Source organism: Lissotriton vulgaris, chromosome 3_1, assembly GCF_964263255.1.
Source record: "Lissotriton vulgaris chromosome 3_1, aLisVul1.2, whole genome shotgun sequence".
Lineage (NCBI taxonomy): Eukaryota > Metazoa > Chordata > Amphibia > Caudata > Salamandridae > Lissotriton > Lissotriton vulgaris.
Window position 1 is genome coordinate 1,029,533,594 of NC_141689.1, and position 19,951 is coordinate 1,029,553,544.

Here is a 19,951-nt window from a genome sequence, read left to right on the forward strand (position 1 = left end):
TGCAGGAGAAAGACAGCGTCTCTTCTCAGCGCGTCGAGGAGGAGGGGCAGCGTCCGCGGGCAGCTTGCATCTGCTGGGCTCTTGCAGAGGGACGGCTTTTCAGCTCCCAAGTTCACCACACCATCGTTCGCTAGTTAGCAGCGATAGCAGTAGCGATAGCAGCTATGGTATCATCAGCATGACAGCTTCTTCAGCAGCAGCGAGACAGCTAGCAGCATCAGCCTCAGCGAAACAGCAACGAGACAGCAGCAGCGTTTGCTTAAGGCAACGTTGGTAATATTTATACCTGAAAGGTGCCTTGTTTGACGTACGTTTTTGGACATAAGACGTCAATAAAGATGTCACTAGGAAGTGATCGTCTATCAGTGCTCATTAGAGTTCTATTACTAATCAAAACACAGCAAGCGGGGATTTCCAGGTTGCTGAGTTTTTATCTTGTTGAAGAACTCGGAGTGTTAATCTAGGAATCTTCAGATAGTAACTTTTGCTATGTCATTTAACTAATTGGTTGCAAAGGAAGTGGCAGAGAAAGCGATTCTGAAATGTGGCTCTGTTCGTGTGAGGCCAGAGACGAGTTTCTGAATATTGCACTTGAACGGTTATGCCAATATAGGGAATAAATGGATTTATAGCCGAATAGGGGCATAAGGTCACAGTATCGATCAGGGTCCTAGATTAGAACGCAACAACCAAAGGAACACTATTTTATATTCCTGGCAGATTCAGAGCCCGGACACAAAATATACATACAGTTTATACCTTATGTGGAACTAAATGTCTTTTTTTAAATTTACCTTGTTTGGGTGTTTCTTATAGCATGGCTCTAGAAAATGTCAGAGTTGTCAAGCACAAACAGCATATTTAGTTTGAGAAACCCAAAATTTTATTAAGCTGGCTTAATAAGCCAGGGGGTATTTAAAATAAAATCTTATTACACAGGGGAGAAACAATATGTGTGTTAGCCTTGTACTTCTGTTGTCTTCCTTTTTTTTCAAGTCTCAGCTAAAGACAGTTCTAGAAGTCTGTAGGCTATCTGCAGGCAAGCATAATGCTTTCAATATATAACATATACTTAGGATGGTCTTTGAGTAAGTCTCTTGCTCATGAATGGATGGCTTTGTTGTCTATCTCAGTTGTCTACTCCTAATTTGATGGCTTCCCTCTGTATTGTGTGTTTGTGCTGCACAGGAGCAGTTGAATTCTGGTGGCAAAATACCTTCGTGGGGATTAGCTTTTTCAGACTCAAACCTTGAGTAAGCAAATGGATACTGGGGCAGGAAAGTGATTAATCAGTTCTATAATAAACAGTTCTAAAGGATCATTTGCAATAACAAGCATTGGCATGGGTAATATGTCTATATATTTTATAAGAGAAACAGATTCTTCATGGATTGACAAATGAGTGGGTTCATTTGATGAGTCACTGGTTGCTTGAATAGATAAGCATGTGATACAGATAAGTGTAGGCTGAGTGTTTTCTTAGATGGATAAATGGTTGAATATGTGAATGCCCTGATGAATGGAAGAATGAATTGGTGGGGAGTACGTAATTGAATTCATGAATGACTGCATGGATGGGCACAAGCAAGTTACACCACCCCAAAAGACTGAGATCTCAGATAGCAGTAAAAATATTATTATGAACATGCTAAGAATTACCGAACATTACCAATAATGGGCAAGTGCAAGTATTACAACAGGACTGGCAACTGCTGGGCCAATAATCCCCTAACTCCGGCAAAATAAATAAATGCTGAAAAAAAAGTGATGTTATACTTAGGTGAAAGTGTCAGTTTAAACGTAACATTTTAAACTAAAAATAATCACTGAAATTCACTATAGTTAACTGAAGTAACTATAACTCGTACCCTCGCCATGCACAATGGTGTTATTGCAGATGCCATCTTTAATTATATCAATGATGCCATAGAACATGTCATGGGTGATGTAATATGTGAGTACAGAAGTAAAGCATGGAGATCTGCATAAGGGTGGAGTGCCACAGGTTAAGAGAGGTTCCTCTGAATAGAGTAGAAAGGGTATAGTAGACCATTGTAGCTGGTGCATCCAAGGGTGACTGGTAGATTGAGCATCAATGAAGCCCCTGTGGCAGGTAACCTGAGATAACTGGATCAGATTGTCCAACTGATGCTGTATTACCCAGAAACTTAAATTTGCTATATGCCATGTGCATAAGGTTTCACTCTTGCACCATTTATAGTATAAGCAAACACATAAATGCACCACAAGAACCTATGCCTGCAAGAACACTGTATATTATATTTTCAACTTGATTCACTTGCATCTCTGGTTTAGCAGTGATGAATGGGTTGTTAAGTTAATGGAGGGTTTCTGAATATAAGCAGATCCAAAATACTTGCACATATAAAGGCTTCATAGTTAAATAATTGGCAGGTATGGAGCTGTTTTACATTTAAACTGTGCTTAGGTATTGGCCAGTGCTATAGTTCTACCCAGTGTAGGTTTGCTGTTGGCCACAGTTATCTTAAAACCAAAACATTATGTTAGCTGCATTGAAAATAATTTGGTCTCCTCAACGACAAAGTGGGCAGGGATGGGGCCTAGACGCTGGGCTGGGTCTGCTTGCTGCTATCAGGTGAAAGCCGCCCCTTACGCGCCCACAGTACCTGGGACAGTTGTCCCCACAGCTGGATATATGACCTACGGTCCCCAATTTCTGCATGCCTCCACGGTTCCCGGTGCCCCATAGACATTGCGCTGGCCACTGGTGAAGGGACCTTCAATCAATCAATCAATCAGAGTACTTGTAAAGCGTGCTATTACCGGTGAGGGTCCTTAGGCGCTACTGCTCGAAGAGCCAGGTCTTGAGGAGTCATCTGAAGGCGAGTAGGTCTTGGGTCTGCCGTATGTGGGTAGGGAGGGTGTTCAAGGTCTTGGCGGCGAGATAGGAGAAGGATCTGTCGCCGGAGGTCGTTCGTTGGATGCGGGGGACAGCGGCGAGGGCGAGGCTGGCAGAGCGGAGCTGGCGGGTGGGGGTGTGGAAGCTGAGTCTGCTGTTCAGGTAGGCTGGTCCGGCGTTGTGGAGTGCTTTGTGTGCATGGGTAAGGAGCTTGAAGGTGATCCTCTTGTCGACGGGGAGCCAGTGTAGGTCTCTCAGATGGGGGGCGATATGGCTGCGGCGGGGGACGTTGACGATCAGTCGGATAGAGGCGTTTTGGATGCGTTGTAGTCGTCGTAGGTGTTTGGCTGGGATTCCTGCATAGAGTGCGTTGCCGTAGTCCAGTCTGCTGCGGACGATGGCCTGTTTCACTGTTCTTCTTGTTTCGGTGGGGATCCACTTGTAGATCCTGTGGCGCATGCGGAGGGTGTTGTAGCAGGAGGAGGAGGCGGCGTTGACCTGCTTAGACATGGAGAGGGAGGAGTCGAGGATGAATCCTAGATTGCGTGCATAGTCGTTGGGTGTTGGTAATGTTCCCAGTGTGGTCGGCCACCAGGAGTCATCCCAGGCTGAGGGGTTGGGTCCGAGGGTGAGAACCTCCGTCTTGTCCGAGTTCAGCTTCAGACTGTTGCTCCTCATCCAGTCGGCGACGGCCTTCATTCCCTCGTGATGGTTGGTTTTGGCGGTGTGTGGGTCCTTGATGAGGGAGAGGATGAGCTGGGTGTCGTCAGCGTAGGAGATGATGTTGAGGTTGTGATGGTGGGCCACTTGTGCGAGGGGGGCCATGTAGACATTGAACAGAGTTGGACTGAGGGATGAGCCCTGAGGGACGCCGCAGATGGGAGCCTTGGGAGCCCTTGGTTCCTGCCAGGCCACTGAATTCCCCCCTCCTACTCTTTACCCCTCCCAGGCTGCTCCCTATTCCCCCATTCTTTCTCTCCTATTCCCCTCACCCTTTTGCCCGCTTCCTCTCTCTGCCCTTCCATTTTCCCCTTCTCTCTCTCCCCCACTTTAACAGCCAGTTGTTGAGGTAGGGGAATACTTTGATCCTTACTGCTGGGCCACAGGAAAGCACAGCAAACTGAAAATGTCCCAACAATCACCACCACCACACAATTGCAGGTAGCGCCAATGGGCCGGCAGGAAGGGAATAGGGAATAGTCCTGCAGCTCCAACACCATCATCCAGTCTCCTAGGTTGAGAGCAGACAAGACCTGGGCCAGGGTGAGCATTTTGAACTTCTTCTGGACGAAAGCACTGAGAAGGAGAGAGAGAGGTTACATTATGCTTCCCCAGCTCATATTTCTGTATCAAGTAACCCTTGAGAGTGTCTGCTTTACATTGTGTTGTTTTCTTCTCAGTCTTGAATCCCTTGAATACAAATAAAGGCTACAAAAAAAAAGAAAAACTGTGGTACTGAAATGTACCACGTTGTTTTCTGCAAAGTAGAAAAAACTTGAAGAAATATGCATAAGACCTTTGGTAAAGCTCTTCCTGGTGGGGACTCTATGAGCTGCAGATCCTCACCTTTTGAATATTCCCCAGGTTTCAAACTGGATCCAGATAAAGGTGCTACTCCCACCTGCTGATGTCAGTTGCTTTTGAGACTGTCTGTGTCTCCAGTTGTGGAGCCCCAAAAGCAAACTTGTATAAGTGTGCAGATTTCTAGACTTGGGCTCTTATTAAAAGGTAGAGTCCAATCACAGGATGTTCGGTGAGGAACTGCGGCTAGCTAGAGCTCTACCAGAAAGGGCATTACCCAAGGTAAGTAAATTGTTCTTCTGATAGAGAATTTTAGCCTCAGTTCCTCACCTTCTGCGGGATCAAGCTGGCAAAATGTTCCTCTCAACGAACCAGCCTAACCAGACTACAGTGCTTCATGAACCTATGGAGAGATACCCACGTAGCTACCTGGCAGATGCTAATATAGTACTAGCAGAAGCTTTGGTCCTGGTAGAGTGGGAGCGCAAGCCTTCCGAACGCTGCTACTTCGCCAATGCGGTGGAGATCATAAGGCAAAGCACGATCCACCATGAGATTGCATGCTTCTGCACAGCCCTGCCTTTTTTCACTCCAGAGAACCCTACTCCGTAGAGGGGTGAAGCGGACCACATTACGCTGGCAAGGTGATGGTATGACCAAAATGGAACAGCATCACTACCTTCAGAGAAAAAGAGGCTCTAGTTAGCAGAACTAGCTTATCTGGAAATAAGGTGGTAGATGGTGGATGAACACAGCTGTCACTGTTCAATCTACACGCATGAAGGTGAAGTTTAAGAAGAACCAGGTGCAGAACCCTGCCCTGTTGCTGCAAAAGCAGGTCCTTCTGGAGGGGAAGGATAATCAGAGGATATATGCTCAAGCCCAGGAGTTCTAGATCCCACATTCTCCGTGCTCAATCCAGAGCCCCTATGACGACTTGGACCCGGTCTGTCCAGGTCTTCTTGAGAACTTGGGGCAGGAGTGGTATCAGCAGAAAGGCATACATGAGTCCTGATTTCCACCTGAGGCTGAACACGTCTCCTAGCAAAAGATGCCTTAGATACATCAATGCACAGCAATGCTGACAATGTGTGTTCTTTGAGGTGGTGAACAGACTGAGTCATGGTTCTTCCCATTCGCGGAAAAGACTTTTCATCACCTCCGGTGTAATTGCCCTCAAGATTCGCTAGGCGCCGACGGCTGCACTTGTCTGCACTTTCATTCAACGATCCTGCCAAGTGGTTCGTCATCAGGAAGATTCCTTGGTGGTCCAGCCATTTCTAGAGTCTCACGGCTGTCTGGCACAGTGTCCATGACCCCTCTCTGCCTTGTTAATTGCAGTATCACCTGGTGGTGGTGGTGTTGCTGTGAGTATCAGCACCAGCCCCCCTTTGATGGATGGCAGGAAAGCTTTCAGCACCAAGCAGTGGTCCAGAAGATTGATGAGGAGCCGGGACTTTGGGGGTTAGAGTGTGCTCATTGACCCACTATTTATATATTTTTTAATTTATTTTCAGTACACACATCCAAGACCCTGAGTCCTCTAACGTCTGACACAATATAGTGTTCATGGTGTGGCTAGCCTATAAGGATACAACAATTCTTTGAACTGACCAGTCGGAGCACCAACTGATACAGGTAGCACTAACCTTTTCAGGTTGGTAAACCCTTCATGCCCACCAAAAACTTTTTTAAACACTAATTTCTTGAGAGCTGTTGAACGGATTTACATCAAATAATGGAAAAAAACACAAAGCACAGTTTCTAACTTTCTGCGAAATTTGGTGTAATTTGGTTAAGCAGTTTTTTTCTGTATTGGAGAGCAAACTTTCCTATGAGAATTAGAATAGGAAATCAACATTTTGAGAATATTTCCATTTAGGAGCCAAAGTTGATGGAATTTTTTCTGGAACAGTGCCAAAGTTATTAAGAAAATAAAAAATGCCTTTCCTATAGAAAGTCTGATGTAACTATAACTATAATACTACTCTGGCGCTATCAACGCCAGCTTGAAATGGATGGAACTTGCTAGTCCTGCGCTAAAAGACTATTCTGCAAAAATGGCATAAGGCTTTGTCACTTTCTATCTCGGCGTGAGTAGCAATAGACTAATCCTATGCTTAAAAACTACTCTCCACCAGATCCCTAGAAACTATGCAGGATTCCCTGCTTTCTTTTTTGCATACTGTATTCAGCATTCTGAGCCTGAAAAGGCATTGTTTTTTAAGTCAACTGGTTGCTCTCTGTGTCAGTACAAAGCTATGTCTCTATAACCAGCTCTAATAAAATAGAAACACATGTGGAAGAGGTTGATTTTATTATTTCCAGGTTGACCATGATGGTATTTTACCAACCCAAAGCTGTATTGCTGTGCCTGGAATAGTAAAAAGTGTGTCTTTTTTATCAGCTCAGTGTTGATGGCACTTGCTATTCCTGTGCTTAAAAATAATTTTTATATTTTCTTTATTTAGTTTTTTTTAAAATATGAACCTCACCCCCACTTTAGTACACCCCACATTTGTAGGCCTGGTCATGTCATTAACACACACAAACAGACTTGGCCTGTTAACATTGGAGTTGCCTTTAAATTGTTTGGGGCATCCCCCTTCAGGGGCTTTCAAGTTTTGAATTAGCTCTGTGGCATAATGAGCAGTTTTGCATGAGTCATTGCAGTCTGTGCTCTTTTCAAATATATGAAGCAAGCTGAAACTAGGTTTTATAGGCAAAAAGTACCATTGAGTATAGCTGCTCAGCCCATGTCTTTGGCCCTGTCTTCTTTTGTTTTTTTGACATTTCATTTTTGTGGACAATTGACCATTGAAGTGATAAGTAAAACAAATGAGATAGTACCATTCTTTAATCTAACCCTAGGATATCATGGATAAGCAAATGACCCTGTCAAAACTGCCTTCTGGACATAATGGGATACTGATATAAATTAAAAAAAGATCCAAGTCTCACAAGTTAAGCAAACATATTTTGTAGTACAGCCTGAAAAACACTTTATACAAGACCTGAATTAAGCCTCTGAGGGAAAAAAGAGCTTATTCGACTTGTACATGCCTCTGGAAAATGCACAGTGAATGGATATCCTAAAGAACTGAATTACCGAGACTACTATGAAAAAGTGTGTGGAATTAAATATCCAGCTAACAGGTAATGTCAAGGAATCCTTGACTGGTACATCCCCACAGTAAATGGCAGTCTCAAAATCCACCTTAGGTCCTTAGACCAGCCCTTATAAAACATAATTGTTCTCCTTAAGCCCAAATAATGAAGACTCTTCTGAATCTGCTACAGAGGCGTGAGATACAAAAATGATGATCAATCCTACACATACCATGAAATACAGAGAGAATACATGGAACAGTTCATTAAACCGCCCTCCAAATCTCCTGGCGGAAGTTGAAGCGATCAGTAAAGTGGTTTGCTTGTCAAGAACCTAATGTCACAAGAATAATTATAATTGAGCACAAGAAACAATGGACCACCTACTCTCAAGTCCAGACTTGGAAATCATTTCATTTACTCTTATTCTGCGTTTTAGAGGACGTTTTCAGGGTTATGACCAAATTTGGGAGTAGAGAATGAGTGCACAAGCTTGTGTAAAAGGTGTTCCTCAGCAGGCAAGCTTTGAAAATCAGTCATGGACCAAAACAAAACTTCAGATGACTTCATAATACTTAAGTCTATCCGAGCAATATACAGACAGCTCATGACATCAACCAAAGCAAAGTACTATACAAACACCATCAATTAAGCCACCAACAAAAGCAGACCATTTTTAAGACAATCAAGCACTGCATTAGCTCTGTGCAAGGTCAACATATTTCTCACTACAAAGAATAGTGCAATGTAATGAATAGCGCAATATAATCTCACTATAGGGGTTTCAAAGGGAGGAATTATTACCATCCACGGTACCACTCCATATAATCTGAACTCATAAAAAGGTACCCAAATGGTGTACCTAAACTACTCACCAGACATTCAAAGTGAGGGGGAGGGAAAGACTCACACGTGTGTTAAGACAAGAACCCTCACTCACCCTAAAGTGACATGCTTCATCATTGGGTTTCCTCTTGCACACTGGGACCACTAGGTACCCAGTGTGGTCTACAACTCCACCGCAGGAGAAGAGCGTGAGGTGTTTTATGTCATCCAATGTAGGGAAAAGTGAGGGGCAGAGATCAAGAATCAAAATGTGAGTTAAAACTATCTCCTGCTTGACAAAGTCAATTCTTTATTAGTGTTCCCAGTGGATAGATTAAAATAAACTCAGTGAGAATAGGGATAGGGATGTTCAATATTAAGATCAGGTCAACATGCTTCTGCCTTAATAGAACGAAAAGGGTTCTCGTCTTAACACATGTGTGCGTCTGTCCCTCCCCCCTCACTTTGATTATCTGGGGAGTAGTTTAGGTACACCATCCGGTTATCTTTTTGTGAGTTCAGATGAATAGTGCCATGTAATGAGATTTTTCTTCAGTAGAAAAAATACAAAACATTCGGCGGTACATTGGCAACACCAATCCTGTTTCATATCGCTTAGCCCACCCAATCCTGTAGCATCTTACAATAGTCATCCTTCAAAGACACATCTCTTGCAGATTTTGTTAACAACTTCCTTATAGCAACGTCTTATGAAGAGGGTGTCTTACTATCGCCCTTTACAAAAGCTCTCTCTGGGGACTCACTCCGACACCTTCAAATCATTGTCAATGCCTGCCTGACTGAAGGCATTTTCTCAGAAGCACACAAGACAGGCTAGATCCACCCACTCCTAAACAAAAAAAACACTCTAGATCCTGATGACCTTCCCAACTACCAGCCTATCACGCACCTATCAAGATCATTGAAAAGCTGTCTATGGTCGACTCCAAGATTACATTAATGATAACCATCTCTGGCATGACTAACAGTCTGGCTTACGTTTATGCCGCCCTAAGTTGGCAGGGTATGCCCAGACGTGGGTCCCTTGCTCACTTTGCCACTGAATTCAAGCTAGCCTGGCTGATGAAGGGTGTTCCTCAGAAACCGGTCCCAGGATGCTTGTTTCCGGTTCAGGGAAGACCTTGGAGTTCGGGCTTGACTGTTCCCATGAGGCACAGGGTCAAGACTGATTGGCATATAGCTGGGTCTGAACTGAGGTGGTGAAGGGAGCTAAAGAATGATGATGGATTCAACCCAGATCTGTGACTGGGGGTGAGTGTCTGAAAATTTTCAGCGCTCCGTCCATCTTTTCCTTGTGTTCGCTTACGTTTATGCTGCTCCATGGAAAACGCTAACTGGCAGATCGTAGATGACTACCTCCTAATCACAGATAAGGATGCCTCCTGAAATTACAGATGTCTCAAATGCCTTTGACACAGGAGATCATCCCACCCTCATACGCACCCCAGAGTTTTAAATTAAATTGACCGGCACTGTTCTTCACAGATTCTTCTCCTACCTTCCCAACCAATACCAGTTTGTACACATAGGTAACTCCAGGTTCCAAAAAGATCTCAATCACCTGCAAAGACATGAAAAGTTCCATACTGTCCCTTTCCGTCTTCAACCACTACATGGAGCTTCTCGTATTCTACTCCCAGATATCAAGATTTACCAATACGCTGAAGATAAACACAACTGTACTTGAAAATCTCCTGCACCACAAACATCAAATGCCTCAACCACTGCATGAACATTATCCATACCTGGATCTCATTTACCTACCCAAATCTAAACCCACCCGAGACAGAATTCCTGGTATATACACACCAAGAACAAACAAACCCAGTTGAATTACATAAACCTTGACAGCTACGAACTCCAACTTTCCCTGAATGCAAAGTCACTGGGATTCTCCCTGGACACCAACCTCACCTTCAAGAACCACACTAACAAAAAAACAAAGATGGCCTGGTTGCAGCTCCCTCATCTGTATAAACAGAAAATGTTTCTTCAAGAAATCGAATTTAGAACTGCTGTTCAAGCCCTCTTACTCTCAAATCTTTAAGGTGATCACGCCCTGCTTCATGGCCTCCCAGACTTCACACAGGCATCCCTTAAGGGCATCTAACACTCTGAAGCAAGTCTCATCCGGGGCATGAAGTAAGCTGATAAAATCACCCCATCATCATTGATCTCCTCGGACTCCTCTTGATGGCCCCTACCATCCTCGACACCAGCTGCACCATTTAGAAAGCGACCACGACCATCACCCCTGATTATCTTACAGAAAAGTTCACCATCTCAGATGGTTCTCAGCATACTGCATCAGATTGCAGACTAGAAAGAAAAAGCAAAGCAGCAGGCTTTTCCCATAAATGTACCCAAGATCTGGAACAGAATACCCATACATTAGGACTGCCCCAACACTGCTCCAATTTAGGAAAGAGTTGAAGATGCACTTCTTTAAAGAATACTACATTCACAGACCAGCCACATCTTATCACTTGTTGACTTCATCCTTTTCTTTGATCCTGTCCAGTGCTCTTTTGCCTTCCGGTTAGGTTTGTACTATAGAAGTACCACATACAACAGTTGATGGGTAGGACTTACACCTCCCTAGGGGGGTGAATAGAGAAGGTTTAGGACTCTTGCTAGGTTTAGGAATTACAAACACCAGTACTGATAAGCCTACTGTGAGGATATCACACTAAGGGAAGTACAGAGACTGTGACTAATATAGTTTCATGGGCCATTAACAAAGAAGAAAGGCATATTTCTCCAACCAGCTGATTGAAAAGAGGATCCGGGTAGCTGCACATCCGGGATAGAATAGCTGGTTTAGACACCAGATTTCAGTCAATTGAACAAATTGTAGGTTGAATCTCAATTTCTTTTGAGCAGAATGATTTTTGATGAATTGGTTATCTCAGCATTAGTTCCACTCAGAACAGTTCATCCTGAAGTGCCAGGCCAAGTTCCCTTCAGACCGAAACATAGGCAAACCCAGACTGGCTTCAGCCTTTTGGGAGTCTCTGGAGAGGTGAGGCTCAAGTGCAGTCAAACAGTATGTATCTCAAGTAAAGGTGTGTAGCCAGTACGAGGATTATGGGCTGGTAGGGGACACTAATTGCTCAATTCCTCTTACCTGTCAAACTGCCAATTACCTTGGGATGGAAGAAAGATAGGATCCAAAGATAAATTTGGAGCAAGGTAAATAAATCACCTATTGGCAAACTATCACACATCACTGCCTGTACCTGGCAACTCTTTATCTAACACACAAACAGAGAATGGGGAAATTATTAATCTCAAAGACTGAGAAAACAGAGTATACTTTCCTGATTGTTTAAAGTGGAGAGCTGGTCTTCCGAAAGTCAAGGTTTTTAAGGAACAAAGTGTAGGCTTCACTTGAAGAAATGAATGTAAAAGCTTTAACTATTGTGAAAAAATAAATAATACGATAAATATAAGGTGTGAAAGAGACCAAGCACTCAGGAGGCCGAAATGGGTCTATGAAGCGGAAATAAAGGATGAAGGCTACCCTGGACATAATATTGGTTTAGTTATTTTATCACAGTAGGACTCCAAGAGGACCTGTTGTAATTTGCCTTTTCAACAAGTTTACTTCTGGTGAATGTATACTCACCATATATGATTTTACTGAACTTGAACCCCCCAAAGCTTTGGAATAAAAAGGAAGGTAAGGCAGTAGATATCCTTTAAATACATTAAGTGTAGAGGAGGAGCCAACATCTTGATTCTTAAAGAAAGCTTGGGTTGTGGTAGCAAGCCTAGAGCTTATGAAATCATATATGAAATCTGCCACAGAATCAAAAGAAAAGTTGCTAATAGCTGTTCTTTCCTTAACATACAGAAGCTGTTTGTTTTCCCCAACAACCCTCATTTCCACAGCTCATTTTTTAAGTTTTTATGTTTTTGGCCAAACAAAATTATTGTTCACTAAAAGAAAATGCTGCACTAAAAACTGCACTGCTATATGCTTATACCTGAACAAGCACAGCAGACAACATGAAAGACTGGTGCTCAACAATCACTCAGACCAAGATCACGAGAACAGCAAAAAAAAGGTCACGGCAAAGAGGACATATCATTGAAAGCTGGCCTAATCTGTAGCATTCTCATTGTACAACTAGTGGGAGCAGGGACCCTCCCAAAGAAAACAAGAGAACCCTTCCAGTTTCGAGGTGTATAGTGGTTAAAAGGGGGAAGAAATGACTCACCTTGGCATTATATCTCCCTCAATGTGTGGTTGGCTTTGGTAAAAGGTTGAAACTTCGAAAAATAAACAAACAAATTAATTTTAGAAATCCTAAAAAGAAAACATGAATGATCAATCTACCTTTACTTAATAGTGGTGAGAGGAAAGCATCCTGGGTGTGGGGTCCATTGGAGGAAGCCGTGTCCATTTCTCGCTGGGTGGAGGTCAGGCTGCCAAGCCAACTGTGACTTCGAGGAGGATTTGAACCCCCCGTGTCCAAATCCATATTCATAAAATTTTCGGCAGACTGGGACTGGAGGAACTGTTCCCCAATAGCTAGAATGCAAAAACATAATAAGTCATTTTTAATGAGGGACTCTGGTAGTGCAGTAAAGAAAACAAATACTCCTAAGCATTTTTATGAAAAAGCAAATCGGTATTCAAAATGCTTTTTGTTGACTTCAGCACCGGGGCATGTGCTTGGGACCATGGTCAAATTGCGATTTCTCTTAATGATGAACAAGTTACTTACCTCTGGTAATGCTTTTTACTGTCTAACCACAGATTCCTCAACATTAGACTATCCCCAGGTGCCAGATTGGCACCTAAAGATGTTTTATCATAGCACCAGTGTGACAGTACGCAGTGTTGTGTGCTCCATGTCGAGACTACTCTGCCCCGGAAGTGATGACTTGAGCTCATATAGTTGCCTCCCAAGCACACTGACATCAATTGTTTGTGCTATTGTGCAGAGCTTTAATTTGGGACATTTTTAGATGGAAAGGAGTCCATTCCGCAGACCAGAGAGGCTGAACAAATCTGTGGTTAGATAGAGTAGTCACTTGAAAGAGTGTTACAGAAGGTAAGTAACTTGTTCTCCAGACTCCTGGTTTTTAGAATAGATTCAAAGCAGTACCTCCCTGGTGGTGGTTTTGTGGAATGACTCAGACCAAAACGCTCTGCAAGCCGGAACAGCCAAAATGCTGAACGGGCAGTCAGTGGGGTAGTGCTTTGTTAAAGTGTGCAGTGAAGTGACATTCCAGACTGGCAAATATTCACAACAGGTGATTTGTGTGCTAACGCAGTGGTAGCAGCCGTGGCCAGGGTGAAATGAAACCTCAACCCTTCTAGAGGATGGTTTCTGGCCATCGCATAGCAGATCTTAATGCAGACGGCTAACCACCTGGAAAAGACTAGTTCTGCTTTTCTTTAGCTGAAAGGGAATACTGTAAACTAAAAATGCTCATGACCAAATTCAGACGCAGATAGCGTCTGAGTGCTCGCTGGACGGGAATATGGAAATATGCATTGTGCAGGCCCAACGCTACCTCCCAGTTTCATCGATCCAGGGCAGATAAAAACCGGGCCAAAATGAGCATCTTGAAATTGTCCTTCTGCAGGAAAAAGTTGAATGGTTGAAGATTTCAATTAGGGAAAAGGCCTCCTCCCTTTTTAGACACTAGGAAACAACAGAGTAACAACCCAGTTCAGGTCTCCACAGCTGTGAACCTCTTGATGGCTCCTTTCTTATAAAAAGCCTGAACTTCTTCCCGCAATATGGACAACTAGTCCTTTAAAAGGTGCTCTGTTGTACTTCGCTACTATGGTTTGCCTTTGTGGAGAAAATGAGTGATCCTGCCTTCAACGGTTTGTACGTGTGCCGATAAGCACAAACTAAGCATGTTGGAGGCTGCTGCCACACAGGCTGAGGACCTGCAGGTTTATTTTTCAGCTGGCCTTGATGCAATCTGCTGACCCTGCCCCAATAGTAATTGGGAGCCTGTCTGGGAGGTGGATCTTGACTTTGTCTGAAGGTGAACCTCTTAATTATGCTCATAATGTTGAAAAATTATTGAGGATACTGCTTTGATGAATTAAAAAGAGAGGGAGCACGCAGTAGCTCTGCTTTCTTTAAAGCGCTGGAGGGCAGATTCTGCCTGCTTACCAAAGAGGTGAGGAGAGTCAAAAAGCATAACCATAAGTGAGGGCTGAACCACAGAAGCCTGTGGATCTAACTTGAACTGCGATGACAGCCTGTTGCTGGATCAGTTCCGAGAGCAGTAACTGGTCCATTGTCCAGGACTTTGAGTGGGAGCAGCCTTTAGGCGACTTCCTTCACTGCTCGGTGACGTAGAGTTTGGCCTTTGGGTGCATCAGTGCACTCTCCTCACACGGCTTGGAGTCATAGCCCGACCACGAACACCAGAGACGCTGCTCATGGGGGATCTATCACAGACATTTGTTTGTGATAGTCCCTACAAGCCGAAAAACCTGCAGAGTTAGAAGGGGACACATTCTTTTGCACACTGGCAAAGAATTAAGAAAAAAAGCTTGTCACTGATGATAAAAAAAGTAGGAGCTAGCTCTGGATCCACATACGAAGGCAAGGACAGAAAGGAATTGACGTCAGCACATTTTAGCGGTCTGTATTTGGCTCCAGCCCTCACTTTCGGGGCTGGATGGGAGTTGATGCAGAGCCGCCCAACACCACCTATTGCTGCACAGGGTCTATGCTGAAAACTCTTTTGGATCTAATCTGGCACCTAAGGTATTCAAAAGATGAGGAATATACAGCTAGAAATATTCACCAATGTAAGAAATGACCATAATTCGCAAGAAATTGCCACAGATTTATGCTTTTATAAGAACCACTTTTTGTTTGCCATAGGATTGTGCACACATTGCTCCTGCTAGTCAGTGGTAAAGTGCTTGTTCTCCACTTTTAAACATGCAAAAATGTACACATTCCTGATTGGCAAATTTAATTTACTTAAACATCCCTAGTATATAGTACATGTGTCCAGGGCCTGTAAATTAACTACTACTAGCGGGTTGCAGCACTCATTGTGCCACCAACTAAAGTAGCAGTATAAAACATATCTCCAGGGGTGTATTTAAATATTTATTTCGACCTGGTAAAATAAACCTCTTGCCAGGCCAAACTTTGCTTTTTTATTACATATAAGTCGCCCAAAAGGTAAGCCCTAAGTGCCCATAGTGGAGGTTACATGGTATTTAAAATACAGGACATGTATATTTATTGATTTACATGTCCTGGCAGTGACCCCCCCCCCAACCCCCAAAGTTGAATTTTTAACTGCACAGCCAATGCCGGCTCTCCAATAGGAAATCACTGGTTTACATTGTAACAACTTACAATGCTTAATTTCAGTTTCAGAGGAGCTAAAAAAAATAATTAAAGGACTCATTTTAATAGTAATTTAAAATCCAACTTAATGGTCAAATCAGAATTTATATTATTATTTTAGAAATAACAATATCAGAACATTTTCATTTCTCTGGCTAAGCCAAAAGGGCCTTTCTGCCAGTGTGAGCATGACTGCTGAAAGGCTCCGCTCTAGTGAGATGTAGATTGCTACCAGACAGTGGATAAAATGTGTGGGTGTGGAGAGGTGTTTACCTCATTGAGCAGGATGGCCTGGGAGCTTCCCTCAGCTCTTTACAGAGCTTTAAATGATACCTACCCAGTCACTGGCAGATGTAGCGCACACCTGAGCCTGCCTCCCTTTGTCTTCCTAGTTAACTTGGCTCCAATCCAAGTGGGATGGAACATCGAGCTCGGACCAGGGGAGAGAGGGTTCTGCTATGGTAGTTTTAGAGAAAAAGGGCTACTGTGGGATAGCTTACAAGAAAAACACATAGGAAGTGCCGCAAATGTGGGTAGGACAAAGGAAACACAAAGATATGATGGACAGAGCACTAAAACTTTTCTGACACTCACCCCCAGTCACAGATCTGGCTTGAACCCTGCATCGTTCTTTAGCTCACTTCGCCACCCCAGTTCAGAACCAGCCATATGCAAATCAGTCTTGACCCTGTTCCTTATGGGAATAGTCCAACCCAAACTGCCAAGCCAGATCTTCCCTGGACTGGAAACAAGCATCCTGGGACCGGTTTCGGAGTAACACCCCTCATCAGCAAGGCTAGCTTGAATCCAGTGGCAAAGTGAGCAAGGGACCTACGTCTGGGCAAACCCTGCCAATTTAGGGCGAACAAAGCAAACACAAAGAGATCATGGTGAAACTTTTTAGACACTCACCACCAGTTACAGAAATGGGTTGAATCCATCATCGTTGTTTGGCTGGGTCTGAACTGGGGTGGCGAAGTGAGATAACCCCTAAGCGGGCCACACCGGTCCTGGATCCTTGGCTGGTTTTAGAGTACTCCTCCTGACCAAACTGCAAAAGCTTAGACTTAGAAACCTTTTGGCAACTTTTCCTCCAGTGAACTGGCAGGAAGCCTGGACTACTGTCAAGTCAGAGCTGTCAAATTGCCATTTGGACTCAGCTTACTAGTTTGCCCCGCTAAAGGAAATCTTGCTTTCAGAAAAGTTTCTAGGTATGAACGTAGAAGACTTCATCAGAACAGACACTGAACAGCAACCCACTAATATCAAAATCTTTCTGGGCACTGACCACAGACTTTGCCTGCTCTCAGCTTTCCGCCATCATCAATCCCTGCTTCGGATCAAGCTTGCTCCTCTGACAACCACTTTTTCTCCAGGAAAATTTCTAAGTTAGAAGGTTAACTTTCCACTCAGATAAACCTGGTCGCAGTATAAGACCTGTGCTCCATCGCTGTTGGCCTTGCTTCTGACTTCGGCCCGTATAGTGCGGCCAGATAACTCTAGTTGGCACTCTGTGCTTTTTGGCGCTATTTTTAATTCAAACTTAAAATTTTTTTTATCTCCAGTTCCACTTATTGGATTTTTGTTGTTTTGTTCTCTATTTTTCCAAAGTGGTTTGGGATTTTTCTTTTGTTGATTTTTCACTTTATTACTGTTTGAGTACTGCATGAAGACTTTACACACTGCCTCTAAATTAAGCCTGATTACAAAGCTACCAGTGGGTAAAGCATTGGTTTACACAGTGGTGTTTGCAGTTCACCCTAACCAGGATTGTATTTATTATTATCATTGCCACGAGTCATTTAAGTAACTGGTTAATCACGTTGAACTCTGTGATCCAGTAAACACTTCCGTATCAGGGGAACCTTTTCTACACTTACGTAAGATCAAGGGAAACAGCCACAAGGCAAGTATTTCAACTTGTAATTGGTTGAACACTGAATTTACATAATTGTAGTTGACAACTGCTGTCGAAATATGTTGCTTTGTATAAGGTTCCCTAGGAATAAATATACACACCGATATCATTACATGTTGCATTTTCTCCTTAGGAAAGATGGTTAAAGGAAAAGTTGACACACTTCAATAAAACTTGAAGTCTAAATATCTAGGCATGGGGGCATGGCTGGGGAGACAATGAAATGATGAAATGAAATGAAATGATTACGCGCTTGTATAGCGCACGACTACCCGTAGGCATCTCGGCGCTTGTACGAATACCGCCGAGGAACCCTTCCTTGCCTTTCCCTGTGAGGAGCCCACTCCTGGGCACCCCAAGGTGAAGTCAGGCATTCTCAGCGTTGTTGGGGCCGTTGTAGAGATTAAGCAAGCTATTGCCCAGAGGTGCAGAGTGGGACTCATGATTAGAATAGGCACTGAGGCGAGAATTATCAGGTCCGAGGAAATTGAGCCCGAGACCCGCCGAGGCGGGAATTGAACCTTGGTCCCGGCCAGAATACTTCATCAGGGTCTGCCGCTCTAACCATTGAGCCACACTTCTCTACTAAGTAAACGTGTTTCTATGCAGAGCCTCTAAACCCCAAGCAAACAGAGTAGTAAGGCATCTGCAGTACCACAAAATCTCAATCAGAGAAAGTTAACTGGAGGGGAGAGACCTGCAGTGCCTCTGGTGTGTGGGACTACCTACAGGCAGGACTTCTCCAGTGTGTTCAGCTGAGCCATAACGCCTATGACCTGGCGTGCTATGATGCTCATAGAGACGGGAGCATAACTCAGAGAGCCAGACCTGAAGTCCCAGTCTCTTCACGGGGGTTGTCTGGGACTTGGTTTACCCACGCAGGAGGAGCACCCCAGGAGGGGTTGGAGGCTGTAGGCAGTTGGAGGGCGGGCCACGAGGTCTCAACAACTAGCAGCACTGTACAGGGGGTGAAATAAAAAATAAAAAAAAGACTGCATGCGTCGGTCACAGCCCACATGGGGTATGCACCAGCAAAGGGAAGAGGACAGCCCGCAGACTTCTTGAGGAATAGTTAATGGAATTTGTGCTTAGCAGAAGTAGACAAGTAGGTGCCCCTCTCCCTGTCGGGCACTTAAACGCACAAGTTACTACTTGTGGAACGATATATCTGTAAGATACATTAGTTAGTGATAGACTCCTTCCCTTAGAATATTCCCCAGGCGTCAGTCTGGATCTGGAAAGATTTCTGCTTAGCAGTACCCCTACACGCCACTAGGTGGCATCATGCGGTTCTGCGTCCGTCACTGGCATTGTAAGCGCCAGGATGACGTCACAGAGGCTATTTAGGCGCCACCCATTCACGCTGACGTCAGTTCTGAACACGACTTTCCGCGCCAAAAAGCAGAGCCATGCAAGAAACTGACCATTGGTGCACAAAACTAGGGCCCTAAAAGGGGTTGACCTTAACCTTAGTAACCAGTTCGCAAAACGGGGAGGATAGGTGGGACGGTAAGGAATCTATCACTGACTAATGCCACTTACAGACATATTGTTACACAAGTGGTAACTTGTGCATCTGAAAGAGACACGTTCGTGATAGATTCCTTACCTTAGAATAGATTTCCCAGCAATACCAACCCCAGTGGTGGGTCTGGGAACAAAATTACACCAAAAAGTCACAGAGCACAGAACGGCCAAAGAAGCAGCCTCTCCGGACCGGACTGTCAAGGCAGTAGTGCTTGGTAAACATGTGCAGCGAGGCCCACATAGCTGCCTGACAAATGTCCTGGAAGGGAACGCTATGTCCCAAGGCAGTAATGGCTGCCGTTGCCCTGGTCGAATGGGTACGCAGCCCCACAGGAGGCTCCTTCTTGGCCAAGGACTAAAATACTTTGATGCCTAATCTCTCATAGGGAAGCATTGTGTGTAAAGGCCCATTTAAGTGAGTGTTTTAATTATATGCAAAATTCAATATTTAAAGAAAACTTGCTAATAAAGTTCTTGGTATCAAAATGTATATTAAAATACACCTTCGTTTTCTAAACTGGTCTATGATTTATTCTTGAAAGTGTGTCTCATTTATTGTCTCTGTGCGCATCAACAAATGCTTAGCACCACCCTCCGATAAGCCAACTTCCTACAGGACATAAGGACTATCAAGGCTGACTTTAAGTCCTGTTTAAGTGAGCTTAAGAAGCACATTGCTTTTCTTGGGGAAGCAGTAGATGACATGCAGAAAACCATAGATGAGATGTACAAAAAGCAACATCAAATGTAGGCCACCACTCATACACTGTAAGAATGAGCAACTATTCCTAAAACAAGAGT

The 19,951-nt window shown here is 43.9% G+C and overlaps 1 protein-coding gene across 2 annotated transcripts in view; it reads right to left on the reverse strand.

Annotated features, from left to right (window-relative positions):
• RIC1 (RIC1 partner of RAB6A GEF complex) overlaps positions 1 to 19,951 on the reverse strand; it is a 979,735-nt gene that overhangs the window by 72,959 nt on the left and 886,825 nt on the right. For both annotated transcript variants that reach the window (XM_086961422.1, XM_086961421.1), the window contains exon 23: positions 12,699 to 12,893. In XM_086961422.1, coding sequence (XP_086817548.1) covers positions 12,699 to 12,893 — 195 coding nt within the window. The remainder of the gene's footprint in view (positions 1 to 12,698; positions 12,894 to 19,951) is intronic.